General features: G+C 43.1%; 1 protein-coding gene across 5 annotated transcripts in view; it reads right to left on the bottom strand.

Annotated features, from left to right (window-relative positions):
* RNF213 (ring finger protein 213) overlaps positions 1 to 12,066 on the bottom strand; it is a 116,116-nt gene that overhangs the window by 16,898 nt on the left and 87,152 nt on the right. For all 5 annotated transcript variants that reach the window (XM_081220626.1, XM_081220628.1, XM_081220625.1 and 2 more), the window contains 12 exons: positions 11,600 to 11,700; positions 11,304 to 11,486; positions 10,416 to 10,585; positions 10,217 to 10,316; positions 6,399 to 6,510; positions 5,609 to 5,822; positions 5,168 to 5,358; positions 4,002 to 4,124; positions 3,088 to 3,198; positions 2,212 to 2,451; positions 1,802 to 1,883; positions 938 to 972 (listed from right to left, as the gene is read on the bottom strand). In XM_081220626.1, the coding sequence (XP_081076752.1) occupies positions 938 to 972; positions 1,802 to 1,883; positions 2,212 to 2,451; positions 3,088 to 3,198; positions 4,002 to 4,124; positions 5,168 to 5,358; positions 5,609 to 5,822; positions 6,399 to 6,510; positions 10,217 to 10,316; positions 10,416 to 10,585; positions 11,304 to 11,486; positions 11,600 to 11,700 (1,662 nt within the window). The remainder of the gene's footprint in view (positions 1 to 937; positions 973 to 1,801; positions 1,884 to 2,211; positions 2,452 to 3,087; positions 3,199 to 4,001; positions 4,125 to 5,167; positions 5,359 to 5,608; positions 5,823 to 6,398; positions 6,511 to 10,216; positions 10,317 to 10,415; positions 10,586 to 11,303; positions 11,487 to 11,599; positions 11,701 to 12,066) is intronic.

The raw sequence follows: 12,066 nt of genomic DNA, 5'->3' as shown, positions 1-12,066 counted from the left end.
ACTTTTCTATTTTTAAAAAATGTAACCATATGATTCACTACTTCCAAAGGCTCATTTTTCAAAATCAGATTGTGTGCTACTATATACACTGAATAACAGTCTATCACAAACCAAACCAGTCTCAGATTCCCGGACCACAGAATTTCAGGAGCAGTTTTAGGAAGAATCTATTTTAATCCTGTTTCATGGACAAGGAAGTAAGAAGCTCAGAAAGATAAAGTAAAATGCATATATCAGGTTTATCCTCCAGGTCGCTTATTTATTAAATAACATTTGTCTGTTTCAATTCAATAGCCTGTTCTGAGCAAGTATGGATGACACTATGAAGGGCCCTGGCTAGATGCTTTGGCATTCAGAGATGAACAATACACAGATCTTCCCCCAACGGGCTTAAAAGATATGTGTCTCGTTTTCCTATCCTTTGGTATCTAGACCCTATCTCCTCCCTGGGATAGTAATCCAGCCTACGGTCTAGTCAACACTTTGTCGTCACATAAAGACCCGTGTCACTGATCTTGTGCTGCAGTGGCCAGGAAGGACGGCCAGCAGTGCTTCCTGTCCTGCAGTTTTGTCTTTCAAGGGACATTTGGCAATGTATGGAGGCAGTTTTGTTTGTCACACTGTGTGAGATGGGATACTACTGCCATCTGGTGAGTTGAAGCCAGGAGTGCTTCTAAACCTCCAACAATGCCCAGACCATCCCCACAATAAGGCATTATGTCCACAGGGCTGAGACTGAGAAACCCTGGCTGGAAAACCTTAGTACCATTTGGATGTTTAGTCATAATACCTAGAATAGCCGGCAAAATGAGTCTATGTTCTCCCGAAAGGTCCAGACCCTCATTATCCATCCTCCTCCTCCACAGCTCCCCTCCTCAGACCTGGAGGAACACACATTTTGAACACCCCAAACCCTACCCTGAATACCAAGACTCACCTCGCCTACAGTGCACGCGTGACCATTGGGACATGCTGTTAAAAGAACAAGACACATGTTGGCTGGTGAGGTTTCACCTAATGACCCACGGTTAAAAGGGAAAGCTAACTCCCTCCTCTCTGGTCTAACCAAATGCTGACATGGATTTGATGTCCCAAGCACATTACCAGAAATCTTGAACTTTGCTAGATATTAGAACTCATTAGATATTTGACACATACCAGGAGCTCAACTGGTATCACTGAAAAATAATGTCTGTGTTTAATTTCACAAAGCAAAGAGAAACTAGATTACAGGTTCATACCAGGGATTACTTTTGGAGGCAGGGTGGATAGTATTTTATACCCTCCTGTTCACTCTCTTTGATTTTTTTTCTTTTTGCTATGAGCAGGTTTTATAACAACTTTTAAAACTAGTTTAAAAAGATTATCTACTCAAGGCAACAGCAAAATTTACATAAAGTCATGGGTTATAGTATTTTCTCCTTCAGTTCTATATTTCTAAAAGAACTATCTTTGGGTCAAAAACGTGGCTGCATTGTGAGCTGGCCCCTGACTGAGCCTCTCATGTGGTTCCCAGCACCCCCTTCTCCCCAAAGGGCATATTCCAGGGAACAGAAGTGTACCCTAAAAGACCCTTTCCCTGTGACTAAGAAAAAAATAACCTGGCTCATCCACATTCAACAGGGTACCAGTTCCTGCAAGCTGTTCATGTTCTGCAAAGGCAACCACGGCAGAAGGAGGCTGGCACATTAGGACCTTCGGGGACAAACCCGTGGACCCCAATTCTATAACAATGTCTCATGTGGTTTTAGGATGCTCTTCAAAGCTCAGGAGTGGGATTCCACCTCAGGCCAACACTTACTGTACCAGTGGACTCCTTCTAGACCCCTCCACTTCCTAGCTTGAGCAAGCAAGTCTTCAGGCATCGTTGGAAGAAAGGCATTCTGAAAAGTCAAAAGAGCAGGGCTGGTTTTAGCTAAGTGAGCATATCGACGGGCTGTCACTGATCAGCAAGAGGCCTCGAGTAAGAACGTGACCTTGATTTTCTTTCTTCTTGACCTAAAAAGCTCTCTATGAAGAACATAGAACAGCTCCCTGTGAGATAACAAAGGGCAAGGCAAGTTTTTCACCATCATTGTGGACTAAAGGGTCAAGTGAGACAGAGGCAGATGGAGAATCTAGAAGATAAACAGGTTCAACAGTTTCTGAGGTACTGGCTGGGTCTCCAAAATTTTTCCTGCGAACGTGGATGCAATCATATCCTAATCTTACCGCCATGAGGTCTGGGGAGAAGGCCAAATTCTTCAGGGGTTCCAAGACTTTGCTTTGCCCACAGAGAAGGATGGTTGCAACATGAATAGCCATTTCTATTACTGTCCCTTCAAGGCTGTTGTCCCCAGGACCCGTCCTCAGCAGGGGTAGTTCATTGTTCACAAGGGATATTGCAAAACGTCTGATATCAGGAGACAAGGTCTTTCTTTCCTCAATGAATTTCTCCATAGCCTCACATTGCTGACAGGAAAGAAATTAAAATACAACAAAGCAGAATATCATGTGAATAGTGAGAGAAAACCAAAGGTTTGCTCTTATGTCACTCATACATTTTTGATTGCAAATACCTATCAAATATCAAGGTTAAGGGGAATTCCCTGGTGGTCCAGTGGTTAGAATTTCGCGCTTTCACTGCTGAGGGCACAGGTTCAATCCCTGATTGGGGAACTAAGATCCCCGCAAGACGTGTGGAACAGCCAAAAATAAATAAATAAATAGACAGATAAAGTTATTTGCATTAAAATAACTGATTTTTTTTTTTTAAATATCAAGGTTAGGATGGCTAAATGGTTGCTGCTTGAAGGGAAATTATCTGGAGAAGAGAATTCTCCTGTACAAACACAGAAACCACATACCCAAGCACTAGTTTTCATAATTTTGGAAAACATTATCTTATGTTCTTGACTGTGTTTTAACTGTTACTCTAAAAGCATTGGATGAAACAGAAAGTAGTTGCTCCACACAAGAAGGCTGGAAACCCTGATCCTAGAATTTTAAAAATTTGGGGTATAACTAGTGCTTGTGACTTTCACCTCTATTCAAAAATCCCCTCCAAATTATGAGACTATGAACACAGCCCTGAAGGCTGATACTCACCTGTGGCTTAGGATGGAGGTTTGCACTGTGGGATCTGTACAAAGTCGCGACCTCTCTAAAAAGCGCTAACATTAGGTGGGCGGCCTGCTGAGTTGTGGAGCTCCTGCAGGCCTGAAAAAGCAAGGATATCAAGTGAGACTTTAAAAAATCTAGCTCACGGCCAGAATCCCATGTGATTTGTATATGAATATGGAATGAGATCAGCTCTTAAGCCTTGGAGAGGTTGAGGGAGCCTTTCCCAAGACCCTGGGCGCCTGGGACCCTGCACCTCAAGGACCATCTTCTGGAAAAACAACTGTTCATAAACATCCTCATATTAAACTCAATGCATATTTATCAGATAGCTTACAACAGAAGTAACAGAGATCACCATCTGTTCTCTTTCTGACTACTTCACTGGTCCTAGAAACTTTTCCTGAGCAGAGATAAGATATTTATTTCCTCTTTTCCCAGCAAAATGCCAGGGTAAACAAGGACTCAAAAAGGAAACATGAGCAGAACAATTGAAAGATTAGATTCTAAGAACCCTGTATCTGTTAAAATAAACACATGCATATGCCTCTATGGGAATTATGAGGCTACACAGATACAGGTTTTGCTTCCTGTGCCATCACATGTCTGAGCTGAGGAATCTTGGAGGAAGTGACTTTTTAGCAGGGTCTCAAAGAAAATAATGGACATAAATGAATCAATCAGAAAGGAGGTGCCGGTGGCCTCACGCAAACCTACCACCCCAAATCAACCACTGATGCTCCCGTTTGCCAGGCGAGCCTGTGAGGCCGTGAGCATAAGACTTCTGATGCAGCATGTCACCCTGTGGGGCCTCTTTCGCTGCATCATTTGACACCAACAAGACAAGACTTAGGCTCTGAGGGGCCACTGTGTACACAGAGCAGTCCCCCAGTCCAACATACCTCCAGAGCAGTCTCAATGGCCAGGGGCTTGCACTCCAGAATGGCTTTGCCCACTGCATCGCGGAGAGCCTTGTAGTTGTCCCCATGCACCAGATACTGATCCATCTGGCCTGTATGATCCTTCTGCAACCCCAGGAACACAGGGGTTAATCATGGTGAGGACAGTGTGAGGAATGCTTAGGAAAGAAGAACCTTCTTGATAGGTAAAGGAACCAGGCAATCATAAGAGGTTTAAAGGCAGCTGAACCCGGTTTCCGGGTCCAGACTGAGGCATGACATCCCACTGCTGTTTGGGAAGCACCTCCTCAATAGATGAAGAGCGGGGAGTGGGTGAAAATCTGGGGGAGGTGATCTTGTGGCTGCTTTCCTTCGGCACTCAGAGTAGGGCACCAAAGGACTTCAATACGTTAGCCCTAAGCTCCAACTGGGGGCAAACAAAAAGCCAGGATTTTTAGTGCCGTTTTTCTAACTCCAGGACAGTAAAAATTCATTCCTTTCTGAGCACTAGGAAAGGACCACTGAGCAGCCCTGAAGCCAAAATGGCTGCAACTCTGTCATCCTTAGTCCTTTCCTATCTCGCCTGCCAAGGATAAAAAGGGCTTATTCTGAAAGCTGAAGGATTTTTCTTTTTTAAGTATTTATTTATTTTTCTGGTTGTGCTGGGTCTTAGTTGTGGCATGCAGACTCTTAGTTGCGGCATGCATGTAGGATCTAGTTCCCTGACTAGGGATCAAACCCGGGCCCCCTGCATTGGGAGCATGAAGTCCTCACCACTGCATCACCAGAGAAATCCCTGGCTGAATGACTTTCAATTTGCTAAAAGCCAAAGCCACAGAATCATTATTTTGCTTTCCCTGTGTCAAACTCTATCAGAAGTGATGCCTACATATGCTGCGCAGGTAGGTGACAAACACATCACACATACACACGCATGCACACACATATCTTTCCCCTAGGCAGGCGGTCTAAACGTGATCACGAGCTGGGTCAATCAACTGAAGCACAGAAACAGAGGAGAAGACCAGAACAGATGCACGCATTTTCCGTGATGGGTGTGGGAGAAGGTCAAGGGAGGAATGGAGCAGCAGCAGCCCCGCTCCTGGGGTTGGGGGGCAGGCAGTGTGGAGCTGAGATAGCACAGGGGCTGCTGAGACCACCCTTCTTACCTGCTGTGCAATGACTCCCCTGGGAAACACCCAGTGGGCCGGATGGTCCTGTCTGGAGAGGCTCCGCACAAACTCCATCCCCTGCTGGCTAGTGAGCTTCCTCACCAGGTATACTCGGTACCAGTCATTCTGGACCCGGGCACAGAAGTGCTCCACCTGCCGCAGGTAGCGACACTTCTCCTCCGCCATCTCTGCAGAGCCAACGAGAAAGGCTGAGTGACGGCTGGGGGTACTTGTTAGTTAACTGTCTGGAACAGAGGCTAGTAAGAGTTCCGGGGCCTCCCCTTTAGGGAGGAATTCACAGTGAAAGAACTAATCTAGAAGAAAAGGGACATGGTACAGACCAGTATTACTCCGAGAACCAGCTTCCCACACTTCCTGAATTTCTAAATCATGGGGGCTCCCGGCCTGTGGTCAAGAAAGTTTGGGAAGAAGACCTGCCTGAGCCGTCCTGAAGCTCAGAGAGGATCTCAGAAGCCTTGTCAAGACAGAGGCGGATGCGGGCCATCTCCTGCAGGTACTCCACCGAGGCCTCGCCAGTGGGCTCTCGGCTGCATCCCACTGGCCGGTACGTCTTAAGGAACTGGGCTTCCTCTCTTAGGTATTTCGATTCATCCCTTATGAAGAAAGTATTATTCTTCTCATGTATTGAATCCTAGGGAACATAGAACCAGGAAGAAAGGATATTATTCTTTTTTATTTGCGAGTCCCCCACCTTCGAAATTTCCACAGTGTGGTCGTGGAGAATGCAGGAAGGATAAAGAATAGTGTGGTGGGTTTGAGCGTACATTTTTTGAATCATGGAAAACGAATACCCCTTTTTATTTCAGGGGCAAGAAGGAGGGGAAAAAGAAAAGCTATGATGAAAATGTTTTAAATCTAATATTATTGTTTCATATGCGTTGTAAGATTTTTGGAAGTAACAAAAATATGAAGCGAATAAAAATTAAAAGTATTCACAATCTCACCACCTGGAGACAACTTTGGTGGCATATTCTTCTATGCTTTTTTTCCCCCCTCATGCACATGCACATAAATGCCAATATAGACAACTGCTGAGGGCAGAAGCAACGTTTCTGAAACTTTTTTCCCCTGCATGGAGCGGAGCATCTGTTAATGTTACCACCTAATCTATAGTCTGTAAATTTTCAGAAAAACACTATTCCAACACATAAACCACATGGTTTGGAGAGTTTGAAAAAGAAATGCAGGGAGGTGATAATCAGCTTACCTCCAGGCAGTTGCTAAAGAGAACATACAATTCAGCTTTATCTTCAGCCAGGAACGGTTTCTTTTCTAACTGGGACAAATAAGCCTGAATGTAATCCTTCACGTCATGGAAGCTATGGAAGGAGAAATATTATACCTGGTTAGTTCAGGTCTAGAAACTCATTTTGCCAAAAAGAAAAAAAAAAGGTATGTATGTATGTATCTATCTGCCTGTTATCCATCCCCCCTTCCTGTATAATTATATACACGTATACATACATACATGTGTATGTATAGTTTGTAACACGATCTTATGAAGAATATTCTAGCACCAACTTGGAGGAATATAATATTCCCTATTTTAGACTAGCTGTTCTCAAACTTTTTGGCTCCAGGACTCCTTTACAGACTTAAAAATTATTGAGAATCCCAGAGAGCTTTTGTTTCTGTGGATTACATCTATTGATATTTACAGTATTAGAAATTAAAACAGAAAAAATTTGAAAATATTTATCAATTCATTAAAAATAACCATACTAAACTCATTACATATTAACATAAATCATATTTTTAAAAAGCTTTTCCAAAACAAAAATTCATTAGTAAGAAGAGGGGTACTGTTTTTCATTCCTGCAAATCTCTTTAACACCCGGCTTGACAGAAGTTCACTAGATTCTCAAATCTGCTTCTGCTTCTAATTGGTTGCACTATATTGAGTTATATGAGGAAAATCTGGTCTCACACATTATGTAGCTGGAAAAGGGAGAAATATTTTAGTAGCCTTTCCAGGTAACTGTGAATAATCTCCTTTGACACTACACCAAAACTTGATAAATGATAATTAGTTGCAATGTGCAATCTGAAACCCTATCAATGCACTTTTCATAGTCAATTACATTAAAATCAAATGGTCTGCCTTGCACTTCAAATGGATTTTTTTGATCAATGCAAAATTCTCTGACATCAAGCATCAGTCACTTCAAAAATACCGGTTCACTGAGCTGTGCAGATCTGGCAAATGTTGACACATTTTTATTTTATGATATATTTTTAAAAACCTCACATTCATTATCATCAAAAGGTCTGTAAGTATTAGAAAGCTGATAGGCTCCTGGTGGAGGATACAAGTTTTCCAAATTTTTAATTTTTTTTAAATGTATTTTTTTTTTTTTTTGGCCACACTGCATGGCTTGCAGGATCTTAGTTCCCCAACCAGCGATTGAACCCAGGCCCCTGGCAATGAAAGCGTGGAGCCCTAACCACTGAGCTACCAGAGAATTCCCGCCAAAATTTTAATATTTGCTTAAAAGCTTGAATTTTATCATTAGCAACAAAACCATCAGTTCTCTTCCTTGATGTGACAGGCTCACATCACTTGGTTTCAGGAAAACACCTGCCAAATGCCCAAGTCTGAATAAGTGTTGTTTGTCAGTCACTCTTTCAAGTGCAAGTGGTATTCCATAAAAGAAGCAGCCAAGTTAGCATGTAACTCAAAAACCGCATGAGTGGTTTTCCTTGAGATAACCCTGTACCTTGGTGTGCAGCCGGACTGCTTTCTGTGTATCTCTCATTTCAACAGAATATTAAATAGTCATATCATCAAAGGTGGAGATTTAGTAAAACTAAGAATTTTTATAGCTTCGTCAAGGACATTAAGTGAAATCGGCATTTTTAAAAACTGTATGTGCTTGCTGGTGATGGAAACAATGGCCAATACCAGGGTTTTCCTCATGCTAAGATGCTAGCACATTCACCCTTCATTACTTTAGTAACATCAGTGTAAATGTCAACATGTTGAAAAAGCCAGATAATATCTTAGTGTTATTTGTAGTCTCATCAACGTTGTCCCCCACACGGGTCTGCCTAAAGAATGGATGCCTACATTTCCACAAAGTATGTCTAAGTCTGGTCTGAGTGATTTTTTTTTTTCTTTTTGGCTGCGTTGGGTCTTCATTGCTGTGCACGGGCTTTCTCCAGTTGCGGTGAGTGGGTTTCTCATTGCGGGGGCTTCTCTTGTTGCGGAGCACAGGCTCTAGGCGCGTGGGCTCAGTAGTTGTGGCTCACAGGCTCTAGAGCGCAGGCTCAGTAGTTACTGCACACGGGCTTAGTTGCTCCATGGCATGTGGGATCTTCCCGGACCAGGGCTCGAACCCATGCCCCCTGCACTGGCAGGCGGATTCTTAACCACTGCGCCACCAGGGAAGCCCCTTACTGATTCTTAATACACGAAAATACTCGAATCACAAAAGTAACGACACAAACAAGTATTTCTCAACCCAGGGAATGACAATGCAGATTTTTAAATTGTGTTTTATGTCTCAAGATTTTTATTTCAAAATCAGTTCTGTAAATTTTACTCTCTAAATATTTCAAAACAAAGTGTTTACCTTTAAGCATTGTTTGTTCTCATGTTAATGTGTCTACACTATATGTCAAGAGGTATGCATGTTGATGATACTGTTCCCTTTCTCTAAGCAAAGAGATTCAAATGAATACAGATTTCACACATTTACCAAAATTAATAAAAATCACAGAATATCAAAAGAGGCTCTTCTCACATCTCAAGTCAACTCTTTCCATGGATGCCTTAAAAGCCATTTTCAGGTATAGTAAGATACTAGTTCTGTAAGAAAATGTATTTTAAGAGTATTTTATTTGAAAATCCTCCAGGAATCCTGTTTGAAAAAACTGTTTCACAAATAATGGGGGGAAAAAATAGAAGCAAAATAACATGTCCGTGGACAGGGCTGCAGCAGATCCATGCTTAAATGTAAATCTAATCTCCATCCCGAGTCACCTTTCAGACATTTAAGTTAGAAACAGTTGTTTCTATTGGAACTTTTCTTACAGCATCTTGATTTTCCCATCACCTCAAGGTGTATTCTATCAAGTCAGAACACAGGCTGAGGATACCAAGTATCTTCCAAAAGAGCCTCTGAATACAGATCAGCTTTCTTTCTTTCTCTCTCGCTCTTTCTTTCTTTCATTTTTGGCTGCGTTGGGTCTTTGTTGCTGTGCACGGGCTTTCTCTAGTTGTGGTGAGCAGGGGCTACTCTTTGTTGCAGTGCCCAGGCTTCTCATTGCAGTGGCTTCTTTTGTTGCGGAGCATGAGCTCTAGGCACACGGGCTTCAGTAGCTGTGGCACGCAGGCTCAGTGGTTGTGGCTTGCGGGCTCTAGAGAGCAGGCTCAAGTAGTTGTGGTGCACGGGCTTAGCTGCTCTGCAGCATGTGGGATCTTCCCGGACCAGGGCTTGAACCCGTGTCCCCTGCATTGGCAGGTGGACTCTTAACCACTGCTCCACCAGGGAAGCCCCCTACAGATCAGCTTTCTAAGAAAGTTCTAAAATAGCATAATTTGACAAGACCATTGAGCTGAAGCACTACATGGGCTTCTCTGTCCATTTATAGAATCAGAGAAACTTAAGAGCTGAAGCAAAACTCAGACAACATCAAGGGCAAGGAGGGTGAGGGGAGATTCTAACTTATCATCCAAAAAAAACACAAAACTTTGTAGCTGTGGAACTGAGATGAGAACCGCAGATTCCTGACTCCCGACTTCCTGCATGTGTCACGACACCTTGCACCCTTCCCCCAAATCTGTCTTCTTCTTCCTAACCATGTGCTTGTAGGCACACTGAACTCATAGCCAGTATGTGAATATGTCAAGGACACAACCCATACGGATAAAGGAACAAGGGGGTCTCTTGCTGAAAAAGCTTCCCCAAATCATGAACTAGCTACAGGTTCTGCAAAGAATGCTTGGCAGCAAAGAAAAAGCCACGAGGAGAATAAAAAGAAGTCAAGGCATGCTAGAGGCAACTCCACGTTCGTGGTGCTCACCTGTACTTCAAAAGCAGTTTCAGTACCACTGAGCGGATGACAGGGGTCTTATCCACAACATCAGCAAAAGGAGAAAGAGATTTTGTGTGTTCACGGCGTCCTTAAACCAGAAGGAGAAAGGTAGATCATCGTTCACATCAGACGTAAAGAGTGAGATGAAGAACTGAATTTTTAAGTCTATAAGAAGAAAGCCACTCACTTTGGGAAGCCTCTCGAAAGAGCTCCTTCTCTACAAAGAGTAAAGACAGCAGAATATCGACCACATCCTTCTGAGGTGGAGAATTGTCTTTGAAGCACATGGTGGAAACTAGGTCCACAAAGAAACTATTGCACATCTGCCGGAAGCGAGCATGTTTCTCGATGACCTCCCTTAGGAATCGTTGAAAACCACGGTCAAAAGGCTTGTAGAATGTGTTCCAGAATCCCTCCCTATAGAGTGCTTTGGGATTTGGACAGCATTTTTTTTTTTTAATTAAAAGATGCAAGTATTTCCTTACATTGATTGGAACCAATCTCCAAAACTGCAGACAGTACATACACTTGGCTCTTTTGAGAAACACTTTGATCATTTGGACCATCTAGCAATAGTCTTCATATCCCAAGAGTTTCTCAAAGATCCCATCCACTGGGCTTGTCTTGTGCTCCGCTTTCAGGAGGCATCAGAATGGAGGAAAACGGGAAGGAAAACCAACCACTTAGGCTAATTTTAACTACTGCCCTGAAAGGCACTTAGCCAGATAAGAGCTAGCTTTATCCTCAGGACATAGAACATGGACGGAATTTACATATCAAGAGGATAAACCAGTTGCATCTAAATTCTTTGGGTCACTTGTGATGGCTTTATTTAGTTTACGACTTTCTGGTTTATTTCCTCTAATTTTTCTATCTCCCTAATCTGTATACATGTATGTCTTGAGGAGAGGATAATTTTCAGATACTAGGTGTTTATAAAGGTACATAAGTAGTTAGTTGTCTTTCTTAGAACACTTCTCTGTCAGGCTTTCTAAGATTAATATATTTCTGAATACTGTATTTGCAAAAAAGGAAGAAAAAAGAGGAAGCTTTCTCAAGAGAAAGGGTGTTTTACCGGTGCTCCTGGGAAACAGAAGGAGAGAAGCTGTCTGGCAAGTCAGTTAAACAATAGGGGCATCCCATCTGCCCTTGGGTGAGGTGAACTTTGACGCAGCGCTCGCAGAATACATGGTCACAGGGCAGGCAGACAGGATCCTGTGCATCTCCCAGGCAGATGGGGCACGGCTTCACCCCAAACCTAGAAGCCAAGAAGGGTGACCAATTCTGAAGCAGAGAAGCTGGCCGTGAGAAGCAAAAAATACAAAATGTTCTGAATTCTCTCCCTTGCAGATCCCAAACCCAAGATCTCACCTGGTGAGGCTCCTGCTGACCTGGTTCTTACATTTACAAAGAGTGGTCATCACTGCGACGAAAGGCCTGTGAGTCTTGATGTCAGAGTCCTCTTGCAGGCACTGAAGGAGAAAGGCAGCGGGAGGAGGAGGGAAGCTAATTAGCAGTGAGGAAGGGCAGGAGTCAGCCAGGCAACAAAGGCAACAAGACACAACATCCCCTCTGCTGCTGGCGAAGCTGGGCAGTTAGGGCTCTGGTGTCTGCAGTGCAAGGTTTTTTAAAATTTATTTAGCAGTTTCTTTAACTTTGAATGCCCTTTGTGACTATGCTGCTTTGGGGAGAAGGTCGATATTCTCGGCTTCTGATTTTTCCCCTCTTCCTTTTTTTCTTTTAAGGTCTATCCCCCTCCTCCCGTTATGAGCTATTTCAAGCTATAAAGGATAATATAATGACCATCTGCGTATCGACCAAACTTTAAGTAATCATAG

This window comes from Mesoplodon bidens (genome assembly GCF_964165515.1).
Source record: "Mesoplodon bidens genome assembly, chromosome: 19".
NCBI classification, from domain to species: domain Eukaryota; kingdom Metazoa; phylum Chordata; class Mammalia; order Artiodactyla; family Ziphiidae; genus Mesoplodon; species Mesoplodon bidens.
Note: the sequence above shows the minus strand (reverse complement) of the source record. Positions and strands in the feature narration are given on the sequence as shown.